Source organism: Nomascus leucogenys, chromosome 9, assembly GCF_006542625.1.
Source record: "Nomascus leucogenys isolate Asia chromosome 9, Asia_NLE_v1, whole genome shotgun sequence".
Taxonomy (NCBI): Eukaryota; Metazoa; Chordata; class Mammalia; order Primates; family Hylobatidae; genus Nomascus; species Nomascus leucogenys.
The window spans coordinates 90,177,774-90,203,253 of record NC_044389.1 but is presented as its reverse complement, the minus strand read 5'-3'; the positions used below and the strand labels follow the sequence as shown (position 1 = coordinate 90,203,253).

Here is a 25,480-nt window from a genome sequence, read left to right as displayed (position 1 = left end):
TAATTTCCTAACAAAACCCTAACAAACTGTGATGGTGACCACAGTAATTATGACAGGGAGGCAGCAAGCTATAGCCCACAAAAACAAAACTCAAGTTCTGGCTCTAACATTTATGAACCCTTTCATGTCATAAAATGGGGTCACCTTCTCTTGCCTTGCTTACTTCACAGGGTTTTGTGAAGATTAAAGAATGTATGCCAAGCGTTAACTGTAAAATGCTATGTTTGATTACAGGTGCCACATATGGATTAAATGTGCATTATATATATATATAAATATATATATATATACGCACATAGTAATACATAATCCATTACTATCCTAACTTAATACAGGATTATGCTTCTGATATTCTTATGTATTAGAAGAAAATAAAATTTACATGTCAATTCATGAAGCATCTATGACTTTACTTACAAGCCCACAAGTTAGCCTATTCCTGTTTCACTGGATGCTAGGAGAAGACACAAGACTCCTGAGTCAGAGACAAAGGACTTCACTACACATAGCACAGCAGTAGCCAAAGTGTCAGCATGGTCCCTTTGGCTCCCTTGTCTCTCAAATCCCATGGGGATGACTTGGAGAGGTCAAGACAGATGTTACATATGCAGTGGGTTTGCACCTCAACTGAGGACCACTGAGCTTGGCATTTTTACTGCTTTACAGTAAACAGAAAAAAAGACTTCTCTTTATTTAGGGTGATATGCTACCTCATTACTTAACATTGCTTACTGCAAATACAATCCTGAGAAATGGCCTAGGTAACAGGAGTTAGGGCCTTGCACTCAGCATGCCCAGCAAAAAATGTGCTGGATGGATGCTCAGAGCCCATGGCACATTACCTCTCCCAACCTTTGGATGAGATAAAACATGACCTCTCCGAACCTTTGGATGAGATAAAATTTGATGTCTGTTTTGCAATTTTGCTAAAATATTAAATAGAAAAGAATGGTAAAATTCAGTGACAATGCATCCAGAAAAGCAATTCACTTCCACTTCTGGAACATCTAGCTGGCTATGAAGGCCCTGACCAACATTTCCTAAAACTTACAAACATTTCCTAAGACTTGCATATATTTTATGCAATTGAATTTCTTATGATGTGACTTAGGAGTTATGGGCGAGTCTTACAGTGCAGACATTCCCACTTAAATGTCAGGAATTTTATGTATCAGCAGCTCTAGTGCATGGCACACAGAATCACACAAATGGTTGGTGAACATAGTCTAGTTTCCTGTCTTCCTATGTCTCAGCAGGAGATTCAAAATATCAAGGAAGATGAATATTATCAAAAGTTGTGGTGACCTCTTAATAGCATGATCATCTGGAGAGACTGAAGGCATTACGCAGGGTCAAGACTGTAATGACCTGCAATCAAAAAACCTTACAGACTTGAAGCTGAGTCCGTCGTTAAGTAGGCATATAGATCATATAGATACTTTTCTATCTTTAAATGTGGTGGGGATGAGATGGGGGTTGAAGTAAGCGAATTTAATTTCACTTTCTAGTGAGACTAGCATCTAATCCTGGTGGCAAAACTTGTTTGGACACACCACTACATTCTAATTCTAAAATCAACAGCTGTGAGGTAGAGATCTCAAACCAAGCATGAATGATCACCATTCTTTTTTGTTTTAAAGTGATTTTTATTACTTAGGAAACTTGCCCATGATTAATGTGATTGAAAATGCCACTTTAACTGCAGTTGTAAAGTTCCTATTGATTCCTTATTGGAGTAAGAGACAGAGTACTACGTTAAAAAACTTCACTATCCTTAGCACTTTAAAAAATGCCCAAAGAGTTTTGTCCTCTTGTAGGAGGCACACTCAGGAGCCTTCGTATGAAGAAAACAAATGGAACCCAGAATGAATTAGCCCCTTAGTAAAAGTTCCTGTTAGTCCCTTGCACGAAGAACAAGAGTTCATGTTAGTTTCTTGCACGATGCATTCTAGATAAGGGCAGCCTTTGAAGCTATGTGGCCAGCAAAATCAGCATGCCAGTGTTTCCACAGGATGATGGGAATGTCACTGTGATGAGCTTTTCATCCAAGGTCTGAGTAGAGGTGGCAGAAAAACTATTCTGATCTATGCTACATCATTTCTAGATAATCCAAGGATAAAGCCTGGACTATCTCCTGTAACTTACTCTTTGAACTTTATTATCTTATCCTATTCACTTTACCCCACTGAATTGCTTTTACAAAATTTATCTTGGAGGAGGGACATTTGTCATCAGCAGATTCAAAACCTACTTACCACACCTTGCTGTTGCAATGTCTAGCAAACTCCAGTTGAGGACATTACCCTAGGCTTCTGTCTTGTGAAGGCATTAGGAGACCTAGTGACAGAAAGGGGTCTGCTTTTCATGAGTGACTTTGTTCTCTTGTGAACAATGAAAATCAGAATCATGGAATGTGTGATTATTTTCTTCTCCGTGAATGACCTTGTATTGTTCGGAATTTTCACCTTAAATCCACTAATTGAAAGTTATTACTTTATTTTAAAAATAGTGCTTGAAGAAAATAACCCTCTTGTGGTTTTAACAAGTACTCTAAAACTAGAACTCTTTTAAAAATGACACATTTTGTAAATGGAAAGAAATGGTAATATTAATTTTGAAAAGACTGTTGATGTCACTGTGGTTTATTAGGTAAATACAAAGTATAGGCTCTTGCATTTTTTAAAAAGCAAAACCAAAGAGATTAGAAACCAAGTACACATATCCTCTTTAGAAGAGAAACATAAATCAGTTTTAACAATTAGGCACTTAAAAATGTAAATATAAGACAACATTATAGAAGTATAAACTATAGTTACACTCCTAAATTCCTCCTGAAATGTTTACAAACACAAAATCACAAGCATGGAAAACAAATTTCCTCTTTATCAAAAAAGGAACCTGAATTTGAATCCAATGTGATAAACCAATGATTAAGGTACTGGTGGGTAGGAGAAAAGAGCTTCTGAAATTTACATATTTGATTAAAATGTAGGCATTTCATAAAACTATCACAATAGCATACAGTAGATATCATAATGAAAAATATATGTCAGGAAAATAATGAATCTAGACTTAAAATTTTACTTTACAACAAGGCACTTAACACATTGAAACAGTACAGTAAATTTCCAAAAGAATGCAATTGGATACCTCTGAAACCTTGTAATAATATTTCTTTTGTGAATATACAGTAACATAACCATACATTTTGCAGCATTAATCATTGCATAGGAGGTAAATTAAATAATGAATTCCGACTTGGCAATTAGATTAGTTTTTGTTCATCGTTTCCTCTTTTTCTTTTAAAGGACAGTTTTAAATAATTCCACAATAAAGCACTCTTCTCATTCATGATTTATTTAGAACACAGCATAATGAGTAAGAAAATAAATCAGAACTTATAAGGTGTGTATCTGTATAAAAACTTATCTTTGGGTACCATTGACATGATTTTCAGTGTTTGGGTGTTGAAGTCAAGAGCACTTCTTAATAGAAGAAATATTTTCAGCAACTGAGTCAAAGGAGTTAAATTATTGCAACACAAGGACATTAAAAACAAATACTAAAAATCTTTATATATATATAAATAGAAAAGCCTTCAACACATGGCATATAACTTACAATATGCTTGATTTAAACATGTAAACTCATTTATTAAGAAATTCCTTCTCACACTTCCTTACACTACAGAGGCTAGTGCATTAAGATTGGCTTAAAGTTTTCATCAGTTTTACAGTGCAAAACAAAAACAAAAAAGAATTAAGAAAGAAATGTTCAAACTATTCAAGGGGCAAGATGTGAACTTTCAATTAAAAAAGAAACTGCATGAGTTCTGTCATGTAAAAAAAAACCAAGACAACAAATTTGGTGTTTCAAATTAAACAAAACATAGGTCATTATAAAGGGAGACACTAATGATTGTGATCATGAGAGGTAAAAATGTTCTACAAATTTTCTTTGATCAAATGGATACAAGATGAGAATTACAAGTGCCTGTAATCTGAGCACATTTTACCTTTGGGAAAGATTTAAAATGCTTTTAAAATAATTCCTTTCACATGATACTTTCAGATTATTGGCAAACAACAGAAAACAAATGCCTTTCAAAAACTTGAAAACAGGCTTTTAAAAGTGGTGTTTGCATTCCCAGTCATAAAGTATATTGCCACAAGGGGGCAATGGTAATACAGGAAATAACCCTAATGCAATGTCATCCACAAACCAGAGTAGACTCAATGCTCACTCTCAAAACAGCCTTCCTGCCACAGCAAAACTTGTTTCCCAAGATGCCAGTAAAGTAACAAATTCACAATTAGTTCAAGTGGACTCAGGAAAGGATGCTTTATTTTCAGATCTAGTGGACGAGCTCAAAAACTAGAATCTGAGAGAACTTCATTTGAAATGATTTAGAAAAAAAATGTGGCATACTCCATAGGAATTATATGTTATAGGTATTTCACAGACAACCTAAATTACAGGAAAAGCTTCAAACAGGAGCATAGACTTAAAAAAAACAAGGATAATAAGATATGTATCTTAACTGGCAAAGAACAGGTACTCCAAACATTTATGATTTCAAAGGCAAGATCATACTTGTTTTATATCCCAAAGTGGCACGTTGGGTTGAAGCTCAAGTTCTTTCCTACATGTAAATGGGTTTTACTATTCGTTTTATTTTTCCATCTTGAAATTTTGATTCCCCCACCCTTATTTGCAAACCATGGACTTCCTCAACTCCATGACAGAGCTATACGACACATGCGTGTAAAGACATGGCAGCGGCAGTGTCCACATTGGCATCACAGGTGTTTTTAAAGTTCTTTAAAAGGTGATGGTTTTTTTAAAATAAAAAAAGAACTGGATTACTTGACTAAAATCCAAGGCTGTTTCAAGGGTCTGTAGTAATTGGTGCACAATTTTTTATTTTATTAAGTTTAAACACTTATTCAATAGACGAAAAGTGAGTTATCCAGACACAGCTGAATAAGGCTGTAAGGTGTATCAGTTTGTTTTATTTGAATTAGAGGCTCAAGGAAAATACCAGTGTTAGGAGAGCAAAATCCAGGCTTCTGTGTCAGATGATTTTCTTCATAATCGGGTAAGCAGGAACTTAAAAATCAGTGTTTTCAAGCAGAACACCTTGTTCTTGCACAAGTGTTGCTAGTTAATAAATGAATATAAGCGAACATTATATAGAATTATGTCTAAACTCATGAGATAAACTAGGTATATGTTTATTATTGGTGTATTTAATAAGAAATACTAGAAAATTCCGTGTGCTTCAAAGCCTGCCAAGGATGTTTGGGGTTTTAATTCTTGTTTAAAATAACTGAATTAAAGAGTCTTGCTTCATGACTTTAGATTCAACTACCTTTCCTTTAGTGATTATTCTATGACATACAGAAAAAGCCATTCTGAAAACATACACAAGATTTTAGCACCAAAGGATGTTGACCCTTCTGAACGATTTGCATTGTGCTTTTCTCAAGCAACTTAAGGGTCAATTTTGTGTAGTCAAGGCTGACTAGTTTATAATGATAAATTTGGGGATGTTTTCCATTCTAAATGAAAGAAAAATTTCACCTTCAGTATAAACATAACTGCCTCCTTCTACCTGCATTGGCCTCTCCACCCTCTGCCCTAGTGTTGATAGTTTTGCAACCTTAAAACTTTTCTAAGGTTTTAAAAGTCTTGCAAATTAACCTTCAAGTAGTTAAGAAATTAAGCCAAGAATTATCCAAAAGATCCAATAGCATTAAATAATGCACTAAATCTGGTAACATTAAATCTGATCAGATTTTTTAATCCATTTTTGGGCATCACCTTAAAGAAATTTAGAAACAGTTATCCCCCTTCACTGTGTAGCTGTAACTAACACACTGATTCCGAGAGTATATTATAGTGCAGCACCATGTTATTTTCACAGGGTAAAAGTAAAATTACTCAATTGTGGCATATGTCCTTAGGACTAGTTATAAGAAGCTTAGTCTCTTGCCAAAAGCAAGGATACGTTAACTTTCAGGTTCCATCTTGGTTTTTCCATAAAGTACAACATAAAAAGGAAGAAATCACCTTCAATGAAATTTGACCAAATATATTTCTGTGCTCCAATTAGGAGCCCTAAAATTGATCTCACACCAGGGCCTGACCTGGAAAGAAAACAGGCTCATTGCCCAAGTGGCGTGAACCTCAGTTGACACACACGTGTTTTCAGCCTGTGCTAGAAGAGTTGACTGCCCTGGGGCACTAGATCCAAATTTACAGGGCAGACAGCATCTAAGTGTGTACTCAAGGGTCACTCATTAGCAGAAACCATCTCATGTTTCCTGTGTATCTGTCATAGAGATTTTAAAGTGAAACATTTACACATATGTAAAATCTGTGGGGTGTGTCAAATACTTTCATGTTTACTTGGATCAGCTTTCCTTTTTAAGATAAAATGATCTTTTAAAAACAAAACAAAACAAAAAAAAGTGATACGTAGTGCATTGGGTGGCAGCAGCAGTGTGCACTCCTGGACTCAACCCGAACTTTCCCCGTGACAGGGTAGAAACAAAATTCACCCAAAGCTGACGCACAACCCATGGATCTCCTCCTTGCTAAACCTAATGCTAAAAACCACTCTCAACATTAGGCTGTTCTATTTACACAGTGACTGTAGATGTCCAGATATTTTATTTAAAATATTAACACATTCTTCTGACCTTGGGATGAAAAATATCCTGAAAAAATTCTGAAATGGAGGGTTTTGGTGGAGAAAGAATAGAGAAAGGAGGAATATGTTCTTTGGCACCTCTTTAACAAGCTCATTAGTAAAGTCCCGGGGTGGGGGCTTGTCACCAATGAATGAAGAGCTGCAGGAGAATGTATCTTTCTCAGGATGAAGAAGAAAACCAGTCAAAGGGTAATACTTTGTTCACCTTTCTAATCATTTACACAAAATTTGGTCCATTTCTTCATTTACCAGTCAGTTCTCCTAAAATAAAAAACAAAACTATACCTTTGGTTACAGCGTTAACTCTTTTGGTGTAAAAGCTGATGCCTTCGTTTTGCTCCTCAGGTCGATTTCTCATTGTCTTCACCAATCTTCTGAACCCGTGAATACTTTTTGCATGATGATTTGAAGCAGCCAGGAGGCCAAGACAGCGGCCAGGAGAAGCAGCAAGGAATTGAGCCTTGTACATTTTTCTCAAAAAAATAAAAGATGGGGAACCACCATGCTCGAGATAAGAAATTAGTCTGTGAAGAGACTTTCAAGTTCTGTAAATGGTAGAAAAAAATTTAAATGAGACATATCTTTCTCAATTTGCATCCTAATTATTTTCTTAAAATGTCATTCACTGTAAGCTAGGGAAAACAGAATTCAGAATCACATGGCAGTAATGATTTTCATGTCCTTTCCCTAACTCTACCATGATTCCGGTACCCTAACACACCTAGGTGTCTTTCCTTCCTTTGTGGCTCGTGTAATTTCTTCTGCCTGCAATTCCAGTAAGAATGGAGACTCTTGGAATGGATGTCAGAATTACTCAGGAGGAATAATTTTCAGGATGTGTGAGTGATCAAATCTAGGGGCCAAGCAAGTCAAAGAGTGAAAGAAGAGCTCAGAAGGTTGAACACATTTAAGAGGAAAGATGAAAATTTTGGTTCAGTGGTGTCAGTAGTCACCTAGATGGAAGTGTACGAAGGAAGATGGAAATAGGAGACTACAAAATATGAAACAGAGCTACAAAAAGAAATAAAGTAATCCAAAGAAAGAGCATTTATTAGTGGACACCAAGAGCTGGACGTAGATCCTTTGGAAATGTCATATTTCAATTGCTCACAAATTCTCCAAATCGACAATATGGCAAGTCTATTCAAAGATAAGTAAGTCATGGTACACAGACCAACTCTATTACACCAAGGACACATACCAAGACTAGGAGAAAACAGAGACTGGGAGGAATAATTCTGCCTTGGGACCAGAGGAAGAGAGCAAGAGAAGTCTTCCTCAAAGAGGTGGCATTTGAGCTAGCTCTTTAAGTTTGAATGGGAGAAGAAAGAAAAGGCATCTGGAAACAAGGAAGCAGCAGTAGCAAATGAGGAAGAATCAGAAGGGAAGCCGGAGAGCACCATTATCACTGGAAGATATACCAAATCCAGTCATTCATAAGCTATTTATTTTGTGTGATTTTAAACAATAGCTGCTATCGGCCAGGCACGGTGGTTCACGCCTGTAATCCTGGCACTTTGGGAGGCCGAGGCGGGAGGATCACCTGAGGTCAGGAGTTCAAGGCCAGCCTGGCCAACATGGTGAAACCCTGTCTCTACTAAAAATACAAAATAAAAATTAGCTAGGCATGGTGTTGTGCACCTGTAATCCCAGCTATTTGGGAGGCTGAGGCACAAGAATCACTTGAACTTGGAAGGTGGAGGTTGCAGTAAGCCAAGATTGCACCACTGTACTCCACTTGGGCAACAGAACAAGACTCTGTCTCAAAAAAAAAAAATTAAAAAAAATAGCTGTTACCTTCTCCTTAAAATTAATTTAAGTTGAAGGCAGGGATTATGTCTTACCCAGCTGCACTACAATGCTTTTACAGAGAAGGTTCCTAAATTTTAATTTAGTACATATATTTCTTCATTCTAGTTTAAGTTACCTGAATTAGCAACACACTGTGCTCCATAACCTTATGGCATTTTTATCCATAAATGGCATTTATATTTGTGAAGTCCTTTGCTGTATTTTAAAAAGCAGTAATGGATATATGTTTAAGTGAATGTGGTAACATCGGTTATCCCCATTAGGCTATCTAAAACCCCACAACATGAGAAGGGTCCACTTCATTCAAAGAAAAGAAATTATCCAAGCATCTTCACTGCTCTCACCTTTTCATTGGCCATTGAATGGTACCACCAAAACAGTCGTGTTGTGATATAATAAGCAATGATCACATCGATAGTGTAGTGTTCATGTGCTACAAGAATGCAGATGATCCCGGCAGCACTCAGCAGCCAGCAGATTAAATGATACCACCAGAAGTGACGAGGCGAATCTGGACAGTAGAAAAATTACAGAGTTAATAAGATTCCCAGAGATGAATGTAATGATTACAGTCTGTCCTAACGACCTTAAGTAGAATAACCCAGGATCAGGAAGTCACCAGAGGGATAAAACTGATAACCTAAACTGAGTCACTATGAACTGCCCAGGATCTGCTCAGGTAGGAGGGAGGCAGAGGGGCTCCCTGGCAGTAGGCGTAATAGTCATTCACTGGGGAAGCTGGTAACGCTAGACATTCTAGGCCTTGCCCACGTGAATAAGCTGTTTAATAAGAAAGAACAGAATTGTTTCTTACTAGGTTGGCTGGAATTGCTGCATACTGGCTCACATAAAGGAGCCACTTTCCCACTGGGAAGAAAGATAGTAGAGGTCAAAAGAAAAGGTGGTTGTGTATGAAAATAAGGGGGGAAATGGGAAAGCAGGAGTAATTTCAGGTTTTAAATTTATATTATTTCTCCAGGGGTATGTGTAGAGTAAGGGGGTCAGAAGGAATGGCATTATGGCTAGCAATATTTTGATTCTCAGCAATTTTACACTGTTATTGCCAATAGAAACTATAAAACATTCCCTCTGTAAAGGTTAGGATTCCTAACCATTCACTTATGGACTCAGCCTTCCTGGTATGGCCACTTAAAAGTTCATTCTACTTACTAGCTGTGAGACAACTGTGGCACTCACTGGTTTAAACATGATGGTCCTCCCCTTCTCACACAAGTGTTAATGACAAATATAACTGAAACCAGAGTTCATCTCTAGCAGCCTGGTGATCTATTTTAAAGTGGTATTAGCTCACAATAAAAGTTAATCCAATAAACTGAAATTGATTTCATATTTAACTATGTTTACATTTATAGTGATATTTACATTCACATGTAGAAAGATGATTGAATAGCAAAAGGATCCATTTCCAGAACTTTATATTTATTTATTTATTTTTTGAGAGAGAGTTTTGCTCTTGTCGCCCATGCTGGAGTGCAATGGCGCGCTCTTGGCTCACTGCAACCTCTGTCCTCTGGGTTCAAGCGATTCTCCTGCTTTAGCCTCCCAAGTACCTGGGATTACAGGGGTGCGCCATTATGTCTGGCTAATTTTGTATTAGTAGTAGAGATGGGGTTTCACCATGTTGGCCAGGCTGGTCTTGAACTCCTGACCCCAGGTGACCTGCCTGCCTCAGCCTCCCAAAGTGCTGGGATTATAGGCATGGGCCACTGCGCCCAGCCCATTTCCAGAACTTTAAATGAAATACCAAATCAGGTATCATTCAAATATAATCTCTTGGTAAAACTAGCCGTTGCTCTGTTGGTCCCAAATGGCACACAGTAAGAAAATAAACCTGTATTGCATTTGAAAGTCTGATTTTCTAATTTTGGATATATTCCTTATTACTTATCAGTTACTTCATTCTGCCACTAAGTTCTGGAAGACAACTCATGGAATCTCAGAAATTTAATGGGAAAGGCCTTACTCTTGCAGTCTTAGAGGCCAGATCCAGTCCCCATAACTGTTGTGTTAGACTCAGGACATTAAAAATTGAACCAACATTGAGAAATCTGGAGGTCTCACTAAATATGCATTCCCCAGCGCCTCAGACCCTACCCGCTTCCCACCCCCAAGGTCTCTTAGCAACCTTGCTTCCCAACTTATAGGTCTGGGATTTACCTTAGAAGTTCAAAATGTTTGGGCAAACTAGAACTATTTTGCATTTGTTTATTCACAAGAAGCAACGCTGAAGTAGGTCCAGAGGCGGCCTGAATCTTCTTTTTACTACTCATGGAATTGCAAGCGAGGTTTTAGGAATGGCTGGAAACCCCAGCAGTGCTTTCTCATAAAAATGTATTTCCTATTATGCTACCACATTGGGCCCACCACTCATTAACTGAGAACACTGGCTGACCCAAAGAAAAGATTGAATAGAAGCTGTTTTGAAATAGAAACGGCAAAATGGTAATCCTCTTACTTTCTCATTCATCCCATAGGGATAACAATGAGCTAGATGATGACACAAATAATAGTTAACATCACTGTCTGTGTAGAATTCTAGCCCTAGGGCGCATAAAATAATAGAGACAATGGACTTGGTAGGGTGGCCAGGTAAAAAAACAAAAAACCAAAAAACTGTTCTCTACTAGCCAGATGATTGGCACTAACAGCTAGTCTGATTTCTCCAGGCTAATTTTATCATGAACCTACCCCCCAATTATAATATTTGCACAACTGTATGAAGCCCTCCCTTGCTAACCCCGAAATGGTCCTGGTGCCACATTTTCATGTGCTCTCACAACTAAATTTAAATCTACTCATGACAACAGAGCAAACAAAGAAAGAGTCCAAACTGATCAAAAGGCGGGAAAGTAAAAAAATATATATATAAATGATGCATCTAATTCTAGAAGCAGACTTTTCAAAGAAACCACTGGAACCACTGCTTACTCAGAACAAGAACATATGGTATAATTTAGAAGATAAATGTTTTTCCTAATTGCATAGAAAAAAGACAAACATGGAATGCTCTGCTTACATACAGAACTGACTATAAACTGAGTTTGTGTTAAGTAGTACAGATTTGTCCCTCTATTTCTCATCAAAAATTGGAGAAAGCAGAATGGTATTCCTTGCATGCTATATATAAATTTACACAATTTTAGAAACCTCTAGTCAAAATCATGTCTTGGGAAAAAATGTCTCTACATACTGAGTGGCCTTCATTAAAGTATAAAATCAATCACAAGTTGCCTTGCTGTTGCTCTGAGGTGAAAGAATGTATAATAATGAGCAATGTCCCTGCTTATAGATAAGTACACTATTCCTTGGCAATACAATAGAGTTAGCCAGCTTGAATTTCCAAAGTTCTAAACAGAGGCAAGAAATTAAAAGCAAAACCTCTGGATTCAGCCTGCTTCAACATGAATACCTGCTTCTCAGAATGATGGCTGTGCACCGTGGCCAAGTCACTTTCTCTATGCTTAAGTTTACTCATATGGGAAAAAATAGTGCATCCCTCAGAGGGTGGTTGTAAGGATCAAATGAGTTAATTTACATCAAGGCCCTAGAATAGTGCCTGGGACAGAGTATTATGTCTATTTGCTATTATTGTTAATGATATGGTTTGGCTGTGTCCCCACCCAAATCTCATCTTGAATTGTAGCTCCCATAATTCTCATGTGTTGTGGGAGGGACCTGGTGGGAAATACCGAATCATGGGGGTGGTTTCCCCCATACTGTTCTTGTGGTAGTAAAATAAGTCTCACAAGATCTGATGGTTTTATAAGGGGAAACCCCTTTTGCTTGGTTCTCATGCTCTCTTGTCTGCTGCCATGTAAGACGTGCCTTTTGCCTTCCACCATGATTGTGAGGCCTCCTCAGCCACATGGAACTGTGGGTCCATTAAACCACTTTTTCTTTATAAATTACCCAGTCTTGGTTATGTCTTTATCAGCAGTGTGAAAACACTAATACAGTTAATATCAGTTGGTTTTCAGTTATTTTAGAAAACTGAATCTAAGTTTCCTGGGGGTGTTTTTATTACTTTAAACCTACAGTGCCTTCACTCTGAAATGCACCTCTTCCCCCACTTCCACCCTCATCCCCATCTTCTTCTGTAAGTTTTTTATGATCCTCAGATTAGAGATAAGATCCTAAACTCAAATGTACATCTACACTAGAAAATGACTGATCTTACATAGCATACTCATGGAACTTTCCTTGGGAAAATTAGAGTTAGAACCATAGCAACATATATCTTTCCATCCAAGCCCCCAGAACCAATAACTCAATATTAAAAATGGAGTGACTAAATTTAAGGAATAGACCATCCTCTGATGATGGTGCAGAGACAGATCCAGGACCTACCCCACCACCCCAAGAGTGTGAGAACAGAAATAAGGGAAAAGCTTTTAAGTCAAGTATGAAGACCCCACATGTATCCCACTATTCTCCCTACTGCAGGTCTGTATGTAGAATTTACAAAGGAAGCAACAAAAAGATGCTACAATTCTCACAAAAAAGACTTGACTTCATCTACTACAGAGAACCTCAACTCTTTTGTCATCTTACCCTCAAAGCAGAACTTAAATACCCCAGATAATCAAAGGGGCAATAATTCACTTCTGCACCACTGAAGATAACTCTTGACTTCCACACCACCATTCAATTAAGATAAACCTATTTGGATGAACAAAGGGCCAAGAGAGGAGTGAAGAACAAGGAGGACAGGGGAGGGGAAGCTGCCTTCTGCTGCTCTCTGCTGAAAGACCCCCTTTTAAATATGCCCAGTGAAAAGGATTAAGATAAACCTCTGAAAAATATTGGCATGAGGTAACTTGGAACTAAATATGAAGGGTAATACTGACCAGCTTTGCAAACATGAAGGAAGAAGCATTATTACTTCAAAAAGATTTTGAGGTAATAGGCCTAAATATACAAATCCTCTGAAATATATAAAAATGGGACCTACTGGGCAGCTAAAACAGTACAACCCTACAAAGAACAAGATATGATTTTGGCCATAAAACCTACTAGAAAACCCAAGGATTTTGTATAATGTGAACTAAGCATATAAATATAGAAAGATATTTTTATTTCTTGCCACCACATTTCTTCTTGAGAAGACAATAATCCGTATTGGCAAAATGGTCCATGAAGACTCCTATGAAAGCATAGAAAGTGCTAGAAGATGATGAAATTAGAATAAAGTAGGACTTGGAAATGTTTTAAAAAGGGGAACACATTAACCGAATTATTTGGAATGCTAGAATGGAAGTGTCCTACAAATAATTCAAAGGTCATTACATCTGTCTTTAGAATGTACCAATCCTTTTTTTGCAATAAAATTAACAATTAATTCCAATATTAAGATAGCTTTTCATACCTTAAGAAGTACTAACCAAGAAGGGAGATGTTTTAGAGGCATGTTAAATGCTAGAGAGAAGCCAGGGCCAGGTTTTAAGCCTTCAGGGTTCAAATCACATATGAGTAGTTGAAATTTTATATATTATTTATATATATATATATATGTATATATACACACACACACACACACACACACTGACATACATATATACACACACATCTGTCTCTTTCACAGCTTATCAATCCCAAGAGAATAAGGGCTCCTATCAATTTCAGGACCCAGGGATCCCTCTCACTATAGCTATCAGTTCAGTGGGAATGGGCTATTACTTACATTCTTTGATGAACAAATAAGTCAGTGTCAGCGTAACCGTGTGACCACTGAAGAGGAAGTCTCCACATAAGATATGTGATCCAGTGATGGACAATCCACCACCAGAAATCAATCGTAGAATCCGTTGAACTTTTGCCTGAGAGTCTCCATTGAGCTGAATGACACAAGAAGATTAAGAAGGGAATTTACAAGTGGCTAAAATCATGTTTCAGTCTAATTGTGTGACTCTTAGAAAGGCCACCAGGTTGTGATTTTTTTTCTCTTTTTAACCTAGAAAGTCAAACAGAATCCAAGGAAAAGCTCCTCAAACTGGGTTTTATTCATTTATTGGCAAGTTTTCCTGACATGTTTTACATTATTCAATATGTTACTAATAATATGTCTTGGTGGTGGTGTGTCCTTGGGCAAAGCTTTTAAATATATTAATAACCAATGACTTCACCACAGCTATGTGCTAAAAAGCAGATCAAAGCGACTTTCTTTTTGCAGGGGGAAGTGAGGGTTTGAATGGTTAATATTTGATTCAGCTGCATACCACATTACCAATATTCTCTACAGTGTATTGGTATCTTGTATTAGGTGGGCAGCCTAAAGTGGACAGATATATAGCTGCATTAATGTCTGATCAAAACATTTACAATTAAGAAGAGGAGTTGCAACTCATTAAATAATTTAAATAGGTTTGAAAATGATGGATTAGGGATGTACTGGCAGCTTTAAAAATGAGTAGCTTTGATTAGGAAAAGCATCCCCTAAAGAAATAGTCTGTGTGCTACGGCAGGAGGCTGGGAGAGCTCCTTTGGACAAGATGCAGCAGCCCCGCAAAGCCATTGTGATGACATGGGCTAGGCCAGGGGCCAGAGAGGTTTGTACCCCATTACAATTTAATCATACAGGAAGGAGTTGGTCCAAACTGTAGGCATAGAAAATTGGAATACTGAATTATTGAGGGGCTAGATAGGGTGGGGGATTCAGATCAGATAAGTATAAAGCAAACTGAGAAAATCAAAGAACAATGCTCAGAAAAAAAATCATGTAATAGAATACATGGAAGAGAAATACAGAAAGACCTTTTTCTTTTCTTTTTTTTTTTTGAGACAGGGTCTTGCTCTTTCACCCAGGCTGGAGTGCAATGGGTGGCACATTAGGTACAGGAGAGACCAACTCGGCTGCTGCCAAACAGGAAAGCTTATCATCTACACTGTTTCTTCCATTAAGAAGGTAAGTATCTGAGGTCGGGAGTTCGAGATCAATCTGACCAACATGGAGAAACCCTGTCTCTACTAAAAAAAAAAACAAAAAACAAAATTAGCCAGGTGTGGTGGTACATGCCTGTAATCCCAGCTACTTGGGAGGCTGAGGCAGGAGAATCACTTGAACCTGGGAGGTGGAGGTTGCGGTGAGCCAAGATTGCGCCATTGCACTCCAGCCTGGGCAATAAGAGCAAAACTCACCTCAGGAAAAAAAAAAAAAAAAAAGAAGAAGATAAGTGTTTGGCCACCTATGGCCAAGATGAGGGATAGCTCGCCCTAGAAAGCTTTCTCAGGGAAGGAGAATGTTGCTCTCCCAGCCAAACATTCTTGTATGTGGAAAAATAGGTTTGCAAAGCTAAATCATTTTACGTAATCCTTTTATAATAACGGGGCCAACACTTATGTAAACACACTTTGAAGAACACAGATTGTCTGACTGTAAATCAAAACTTGGGTTGGAGGTTGAAGCAAATTCTAAGCAAAAAATTAAAAGTGAACCATAGGATACATAAGGGAGAAGGCAACTGGAAAACTAGGAAAGCAAAGCTTTCACTGTGATGGCTCTTGTAAGCATGTCTGGTGAGTTACAAGTTAGTTGTACAGGCATCAATTACTATAACAGATATGACACTTTTCCATAGTGAGTGGCTTCCATATACAAAGTTCTGCCATTGCTTATAGTCATGAAGGACATTCTATAGAGTCAGCAACACAGGAGACAAGATTATCTAATAGCTTTGTAACCATAAAAATCTAAGCAGCACCTAAAGCCAGCAGATGAACCAAATTTAGAACACAACTCTGATGCCTGTTCTGTAACATCACCTCACCTCTAGTCAAACTAAGTGATTTGTGTTTGTTTTACTGAACCATGATTCAGGCATGTATGGCTTGCTTATGCTTCAGGAAGGGGTCCCGACAAGTGAACCTAGGAGATGATTAGTAAGGATGTTACTAGAGGTTCCACTATGACTATTTGTAGCTTGGCTATCCAACGGCACTGATGTGGCTTCCGAAGATTGCAACTCTTCCACGGAGGACAATCTTTAATTTACTTTCTTTCTGTAATCATAGCAATTCATCCTGCAAACCTCATCCATTACTAAGATGGGTTTGCCTTCTTTTCTGTGGCCATTTCTCCATTTAACACATTGCAATAGCCCCTTAGAAGTGTTTATTACACTTCTGAACTTCTCCCACGCCTTAAATTAGCTTCACTAAAATCAGCCAGTGTTTAAATTCAATATGTACACTGTTTTAATTACAGATATTTTCTGCTTTGATGGCTTTGGAAAAGTATAGCTTCTCCAAACCACACCTATATTTGGTGAGGGAGACTGTGGACGTCTTCAGAGAAGCTTGATTTTTCTTTCACCTCAGACATCTGCTTAGTGTTCAGTAAAATATGATGTTAGACTTCATTCCTTTGTCCAGAAAGCACATGATTTGTAATTTTCCATTTTGTAAACCAGGGTGCACTGAAGTCCGAGATGATTAACAGCTCTCTCAAGAACTCGCTCTTCCTGGATAAACTGTAATTCCTTCTTAGGACGGTTTCAGAAGACATCCTCACACACTATCTCAGTCAAAGGCCACTCTCTCTTTCCAGCTGCTAAGAACCTTGGGGTCATCCTTGACTTCTTTCTGTCAAACCCATATCCAACTTATTAGCATATCCTATATCCCGAACTGAACAACTTCTCATTATTTCCACTGCTACCACTAAGGCTGAAGTTCCTATACTGGGCTGTGAGACCCTATGTGATCTGTGGTCTGCACACCCCGACCCTTCACAACTCTACTCTGAGACACCGGCCTCCCTACTCTTCCTTTAACCCACTGTGAATAAGCAATGTTTTAGCCTGCAGCTCTCATGCCGTCCACATGGCTCTCTTCCTTGTCTTGGTTCCTGCCCAAACGCTCCGTTATTAAAGAAGCCTTTCCTGACTTCTATATAAAATAGAACCCTCAAGCACCCTTTCACCTTACTCACTTTTGCTGTTCTGCTTGTGACAATCACCTGACAATCACCTGACTTATCAGCATGTGACAAATTATGAATTTGTTTATACTTTGTCATCCCTCAATAGACTATAAGCTCCAGAAGAGGGACATTGTTTGGGTTACTACCATCCCTGGTACATAAGCTTAATGCCTGTAGAATGAATGCATTAATGAATAAGTAAATGAGAAGGTAAAAAAGCAGAGTCAAATCTCCAATGGTAATTTTCATTTAGCAGAAAATACATTTTTTAGCACAAAAGATATATATTTTATAAATACATTTTAATTTCTTCCCCTCAAATCTAAATAGAAAATAGAAAAGATGCTAGATTTCAGTTAACACATAGGGAAGTGTCTAGAAGAATGTATAATAAAGGGTAAGTGATCAATAACTGTTTGCCTGATTTCTTCTAAGTGGTAGTTTGGAGGTACTGACCTTTGGAGCACACTGGAAATGCATTCCAGGCACAGGTAGAGTAGTAACATACATTGTAATGCAGCGATACAGGTATAAAGTTCCAATAATAAAACAGAATCTGCGTCCCACTATTGACCTAAAGGAAAAAATAGGGATGGGGAAAAACAAGTTTACTGGTTGTTTTTATTCCTAACGAAAAATAAAACAATGTTTAACAGGATAAAGAATAATCGGTACAGAATGGCATTAACAAACAAACCAGTTTCACAGAGTTTAAAGGCTTACTTGTGAGTTGCCCATCCCTACAGTTCCATGGAGAGATTTGCACCACAGTTTTCAGAAACGAAGATTCACATATTGCAATAAATCTAGGTGGTTTGGCTTCCAAAGGATGTGTGTGTGTGGAGTGGGGGAACTAAAGCAGACGAAGAGTCTACATTAATCACTTCTCCTCAAAGGCACTCTTTGCCAGAAAAAGAACCTGTCCGTATTTTCAGTCAACTCACTGCATTAAAACCCTCTCTTGAGAACATATGAAAGGAATAAGCAAGCCACAGTAACAGACAAATTAACTAATGAGCCAAGGTGACATTACATAATTAGACACATAGGGAAATGTGACAGCACATTTAACCCACGGTATATAAGCAGGGTTTATTTGAGGACCATCTGAAGGTATTTTGACAATACAGGCATGAACTATTTTCTCTATGACTAAATAGATTTTCAAAAAACTCTAACTTGAAAATGTCCAAAGTGTTCTCATACAGTTAATTACATTTAATAGTGAATGTGTAAGCTGATTATTTTATTCAATCTTGATCAAAAAAAGGATTAAAAAAATCCCAGAAGTCATTTTTCACTTTATATTTTTGTGGGAAGAAGGTTGTCTTAACATTAGCCCCTGTGCTTCATGACCTGAGTCCTTAGCCTAAGGCAGGCTTCCCAGTGGATGACGGAGGATCCTGTCTTCAAAGACCTAGACTTGCTAGGTGTAACTTCATTAGTACATAAAACATATCACTCTAGGTCTCTCATTTTCAGAGGTCTCAAGCTTTCAAGACTGGTAGTGATCAAAGACTTCTGAAAAAACAGGCAGTTTCAGGTAATGTGACATATTTTAAGTTTTCCCTAAGACTGTGGTTCTGACATGAATCAAGGTCTAATTCAGATAACATTTGGAACTTCTAATTTCAAGAATTACGTATAAATATATATTTCAGCTGTCTGTTTCCAACAGCTATTTGAAGAATATTCCAAGGTTTCTGGGGTCAAAAAAAAAAAATAGAAGGGAACACCACCTAGACTGGTAGATGAGAGTATTTATTTATCCCCAAGGAATTTCTTTAAAGGCTTGCTATTCTAGTCTGCCTTTCCTGGTACTAAAAAGGAGCAGGTAATAAACAGTGCTGAATTTCTTCCCTTGGTTAAGGGAAAACCAATTTAGCCTTTGATCCAACCTCAGTGCTGTTTTGAATTGTGCTCCAACAGAGTGCCGTTTTGAATTGTGCTCCATGCTGTTAGACAAGGGGAAGTAATAAGCAGAAATTATTATGAGTCAATTACATTCATTCCAGCATTCTGAGTTCAGCTGTACTCAGAACAGAAAACCAACTTAGAAGGTGAAAGATGTACTCTACAGCCTTATTTAGAAAAAGAACTAGTGCTAATGACTTTTTCCCACAGCTTTGAAAGGTGCTTTTAAAAGAGAGCAAGCAACATTCCTCATTCAGCTGGGATGTTCAAAACAGGTTATAAAAATTATTCTACTAGTTACTAAAATGTAAGATCCAATTCTACTTCAAATGCAAAAAGGCAAACTTGTGTGAATTGCGACTGAAACAGAGGATATCATTAAAATGTATGGTCCGGCTATGTGACCATGAGTTTGGACATGTTGAAAATCTAAGGTGGTAGGTAGAGGCAGTTAACAATAACTATCTAATGAAAATTCAAAAAGGATCTAGATGAAAATATAGCTAAACTGAGGGAAAGACTGTACTTCAGGGTGAAGTCCACATACCAGATTCTGGACAATTTCTCTTTTCACACATATATCAATAAAACCTTGCTCTAAATAAAGGAGAAAGCAAATTATCTGCGGCCTTAGCAGGCTATTACATTGTGTTAATTTCCAGACACTAAAGAGAAAAACACTGAAGTTCATAAATACATTTTTTGCTTTTAGCATAAAGCATCCTTTAACAATTTCAGGAGCAGGTTACTTTTTTAAGTAAAAGACAACTCATAGCTAAGTCTATTACTTAAGCATATTAAGGAAACACATGAAGAGTTATATTAAGGAAAATGCTTAGGAATGACTGCAGTTTGTGGAATAAGGTTTTAAGACTGCAAAGTTGCATTCGGGGAACTCTTTAACAAAGATAGACTGAATTCCTCTAATCACAAAACAGAAACAGTGTTAGGGTCTGAGTGGATATAACACATTGAGAGTTCTATAATTGATCAAGTAATGAAAAGTGTTACCAACTGAAAAACAATACAGCCAAATTTCTCTAAGAATGATCTTGTGGCATTAATACTGAAATCCTATTTGACTTGGAATCTTCAGATTGTATCCAAGTTCGCATACATTACATTTTTAAACTCCGTATTATGGTCAGTGTTTTGATCAAAATCATATTTTAGTGATTTAATCACTACCATCCCAGTAGAAAACAAATGTCTAAATGATGAATGAGAGGAAAGGCGGAATTAAGGAGTCTTCGTTTTTATGGACTAGGAGTCAGAATTCACATAGAGAAGCAGAAATAACCACTTCAGGGCTATGTCCAATTCTTAAGTGTCTTCAAAGCAAAAGTACCTGACTTATTTCTTCTTGATTTCCTACTATTCCAGAAATGAGGAGGCTGAACCCAGTGAAGCATGAGCTCCTTTGTGGTGTCCCAGGAAAATCAGAGGGCAAGTTTACTTTAGAAATCTAAAAATCAAAACCGCATGGATCCGGTTCTAAACTCAGTCTCTTAAACTCTCATAACTAGATAGCAAGCAAACAAAAAACTGAAACCACACCCACACACCCAGCCCCACAGAAATGTAAAATTTGAGAACTGAATCTAGGCAAACCTTAAAGCAGGCTATTGACTCTAGACCAATACAGACATCACATTATGAGTAATGGAGAAAAAAGTTTCTCAACCTGTTCCTTTTCCCACTTGTCAAGAGCCTGACATAACAAACATGAGATGGAAGTGAATGTTATTCCTTTCCAAGCCTCTTGATTTATCATAGAAATACCATAGCACCAAGTTGCTGGAAGTCAGGAACTGCACCTTAAATTCATCAACTCTGAGTCACCCACCACAGTACTGCTGTACACTGCCATTTTCATACACAGTTGCTCATCAAACACTTGCTGAATAATGACTGAATTTATTCAATGTGGTAGAGCTTTCTACTGTTTTCTTTCATCAAATGTTTGGGTAAGACTGAATTTATTCAGAAAAAAGGAAAAATAATCTCAATAACCCATCTATTTACTCAAAAACAAACCCATGGCAAATCCTCAAAACATTAGATTTACTTACTTGTATCTCAGAAACAGCCACTGGGTGATCCATAATCCAACTAATATAATCCCATTTATTTCTGATACAGAAAATGCCCATTTCACCCTATCAATGTAATCAAAAAACTTGTCTGGGAGTGGAGGGCTAAGCTCCTTGGGAGGGACCCTCTCATGTACAACTGTGATCATGACAGTTGTCAAGACGAGGTTGAAAACTGCATATATGAAGGCAATGCCCGTTTTCCACCACTCTAGTGGAAATTTGTTCCTTGATTCAGTGGGCATAGCAATTTGGATATAGTCCGGGTACTTTTTGGTGCCTTTTCGCAGCCCACTGGATAAGCTCTTGGGTTTGCCATTGCCATTTTTGTTTTCTTCTTCAACAGGTTCAGCGGGTCTTGCGTAAGTGTTCGTAGGATCACTGGGTTGATTTTCCAAATGTTCTTCAAGTTTCGCTGTCTCTATGATATCCATTGTCCCCTAGTCTTCAGATCAAAAAGGAGATGGTCAAGTTCTTGTTCTTTGTGGAAATTTAGCTTTTCTCAATCCTTGTATTTCCAAGATCAACATGGACTCTTACAATGGACTTTGTTTCCTAATACAAAATGTAGAAGGTAGCCATCCAATTACTGTTCCTTCCATGCAGCTATATGCTGTACCTTCACCACTTTCAAGAAAGGAAGCCAATTCTTCCCTCAAAAAGATGTTACTATCCCACCTAAAAGCAAAACAAAATTATGTTCAGAAACTATGCTTGTCCAACTGTCAACCATCCAAAACAAAAACTTTCTTAAAATAAGGAAACAAATACCAAAGCCATTTGCTTTATAAATATAACGTCAGAACCTAGTTAAAGCTGCTAAGATCAAGTTTATTTACAAAATACTGAACAGTTTTATCTTGGAATTCTTGTCTCTTTTTGAGCTAGTATTGGTAGAAATAGGAATATTTTAACAATCAGTTCCCTTTAAATTTCCTTAAAGAAAAATCAGGACCCAACATCGTAAACACTTCATCAGACACTATCACTTGTTGCTAACCATGAAGTCATAATAAGCTAGAAACTACCCAGAGATCACACCAATCCTTCCTAAGACTGTATTTTCTATGAGCCATAAAGAAAGAATAAACTGGTAAGTGGCTTATATGCATTGAATAATTGTTACTCTCTTCATTTGTCAAAATAGTCGATTTTCTATTTTCTAATTAAAAAACAGAAGTCTTTTTAAGTGACTGCTTTTAAGAACAGATTCAAGAACACATTCAAGATTTTTAAAATGGCACAGCCTCAGTTTATCCTTTTATATTCAGAGATGCACACCATATACAAGAAAAGCTGGCAGCCTTCAAAATAACTCTGAAAAGATACACCAAGCCTTAGCTATGTCTCTCGCGCAGGCAACAAGTAGAATTTATTTGAAGGATAAAAATACCTCACTACAATTGGCATGATAAATTAGTAACTAACAATATTTTGATTCAGCTACCACAATTTCTACCAAGCAATAGAAACAGGCCTCCAGAGGACCAGCTCAGGGGACTCACCCACCACGACACCGCTGAGGATAACTACCTTTGGCTTCAGCTCCACAGGATCCAGAGAGCACACATTTCTTTAGGACACAGGGCACCACTGCCACCTCTTTTATACTTGCTAGCACACAGCCCCAGCTGTTCTCAATTTAGGAGAGCAGTCTTTTAGTCCTGCTACAGAAACCAGCCACCTGATGAGGTTTTCAAACCTCATAATTAGTCCTCTCCCTGGATACACTGCTCAACTTAAGCACAATCCACTGCATTTTAAAGGACCTCCCCCCTCCCCCACCTCCCCCGTTTCAGGGTAACTTCAGGGAAAACTGAGGAGGACAAACTCAAAGTGATGACAGCTAAGCCTTTATTTAATGAAAGAAAAAAAAACAGCGAAAATGGCAGTCAATATGTACAGGCAATGTCTGTTTACAATTATGGGTGGCAAATAGATAAACCACAAGTGTTTACTGTGTGCCTAAATGCCCCAGTGCTGAAGGCTATGTAGGGGAAATTAAAAGGAGTGAAAAACACCTGACCTGAACATTCAGCCAAAGTGCTTGCAGTCTAACCAAAGAGACAGGACTAAAATGATGAAAGACTACTGGAGAAGACTGAATGGCATATTGTGAAAGGAAGGAGAGGGATGAGCTGATTACTAAAGTGAGAGGTTTAGCTGTACTGTTTCCCTGCTCCAGGGACAAGATGTGTCCACACACAGGCTCTGTTTCTGAGAAAGCAAAAGCATGTGGAAAGCTGGCCTGGTAGAGAAATGGGGGATAAGGCAGCATGAGACTAGCTAAAAGATACTTCTGAGAATTATAAACATCTCTTGTCCTTCTGCAGAGCCTTTCTCTTGTCCTTCTGTAGAGCCCCCAGCTATCAATACATTACAGCAGGATGAGAAAGGCCCAGGCCTTTGACATCCCAGGCTTTGACAGGCCCAGGCTTGACAGTGTCTTGGCGCAATGTTGTGGGAAGAATAAGTACAAAGAAGAGGTGCCTCAGGAAGGTATTTTCAACAACAAACCTTCAACACTATGAACTACTACTTCTAACGGAGGTCCGAAGCACTAACACAGCCATTTCCTGTCTCTCTTTAGCAGCCTTGCCTAATCCACTTACAGCATCTTGCCAAATCATCATCCAAATTCCCTTCAACTCTACTCTTCCATATGTGCTCCTAGTCTTATGTTCATGTGTGAAAGAAGCTTGTGATTTTGAGACTCCATTTCACAGTGGATGTACAGATGGTCTTTATAAGGTAGCTACTTGGTTCCAGAACACAGAATGTGGAACAGAAGAAAATCCAATTAGTAACCTTTTTTTTTTTTTTTTTTCCCAAGAGGAAACACTCAGCCACCCACCTCATGGGACTGCTATAAGAATGACTGAAATAATTAATTGTGAAGAGCTTTGTGCCCCTGGGAATAAGAACACTATGTGAGTACAATGCCCATTTATCATCATTAGTGTTAAAATTAATATTTTCCTTGGGATTTCATTAAGATTAAATATACACAGCACGTTCATCATGTGTCAACAAATCTTGAGACGAAACGTTTGTCATCAAGATAATGATCACAACATATTCATTCCTATTTTGGAAGGAAAATAACTGGGGGTCCCAAAATCACTCAGCTAAAGGGAAAAGTCAAGCTGGGAACTGCTTAGGGCAAACCTGCCTCCCATTCTATTCAAAGTCACACATTTGCTCATGGAGATAAATGCATATCTGATTGCCTTCTTTGGAGAGGCTAATCAGAAACCCAAAAGAATGCAACCATTTATCTCTTATCTACCTATGACCTGGAAGGCCCCTCCCCACTTTGAGTTGTCCCACCTTTCCAGACCGAACCAATGTTCATCTTACATATGTTGATTGATGTCTCATATCCCCCTAAAATGTATGAAACCAAACTGTGCTCTGACCACCTTGGGCACATGTCTTCAAGACCTCCCGAGGCTGTGTCATGGGCGTGCAACCTCAACCTTGGCAAAATAAACTTTCTAAATTAACTGAGACCTATCTCAGATTTTCAGGGTTCGCATTTTGGTAACCACAGAGGGATTCTGAGTGGAGGTGCCCCAGACCTTTAACAAATCTCCTATCAGTGCTTGGTTCAACCTTGGGCTATCTTTGTGGCTTAAAACAATAGGACAATTTGCTGAGGCCTGGAAGCACCCATTCCAGAGAATCCCTGATCTCCCCAATTCTGGTTGAGATCTAAAGTTTATTTTGCTGTACAACTTTTTTTTTTTTTTTTTTTTTTTTTGGAGTTTTAGTTGCTTCCAACACAAGGAAGGCAAGTTTTTCCTGCTTCCATGATGATGGAAGGCAGGTAACTCCTTTACGGAGTTTCCCTTCCAACAGGGAAGATGAGGTATTTTTTTTTTTTCCTGCTCCTAGTGACACAGGAGATAGAAGTTTTTTTGGCAGATAGTGAAGGTAAAAGGGTTCTCAGCAAGGCTTCCCTTCTAACAGAAAGCAGCCCAAGAAACATTTTTTTGTCTAATGAAG

General features: G+C 38.0%; 1 protein-coding gene and 1 long non-coding RNA gene across 3 annotated transcripts in view; one reads left to right on the top strand and one right to left on the bottom strand.

Annotated features, from left to right (window-relative positions):
* The window catches only part of LOC115836721, a 65,078-nt gene that overhangs the window by 10,426 nt on the left and 29,172 nt on the right, over positions 1–25,480 (top strand). The window contains exon 2 of the long non-coding RNA XR_004031746.1: positions 23,830–24,402. This is a non-coding gene — a long non-coding RNA (uncharacterized LOC115836721). The remainder of the gene's footprint in view (positions 1–23,829; positions 24,403–25,480) is intronic.
* The window catches only part of SGMS2 (sphingomyelin synthase 2), a 52,999-nt gene continuing 34,175 nt past the window's right edge, over positions 6,657–25,480 (bottom strand). The window contains exons 2-6 of one of the 2 annotated variants that reach the window (XM_030819194.1): positions 21,452–22,150; positions 17,922–18,039; positions 14,229–14,382; positions 8,872–9,038; positions 6,657–7,260 (exon numbers count right to left, since the gene is read on the bottom strand). In XM_030819194.1, coding sequence (XP_030675054.1) covers positions 7,057–7,260; positions 8,872–9,038; positions 14,229–14,382; positions 17,922–18,039; positions 21,452–21,906 — 1,098 coding nt within the window. In that variant the 5' untranslated portion in view covers positions 21,907–22,150 and the 3' untranslated portion in view covers positions 6,657–7,056. Of the gene's footprint in view, positions 7,261–8,871; positions 9,039–14,228; positions 14,383–17,921; positions 18,040–21,451; positions 22,166–25,480 lie in introns of those variants that run through there. The other variant, XM_030819195.1, reaches the window with a different exon arrangement.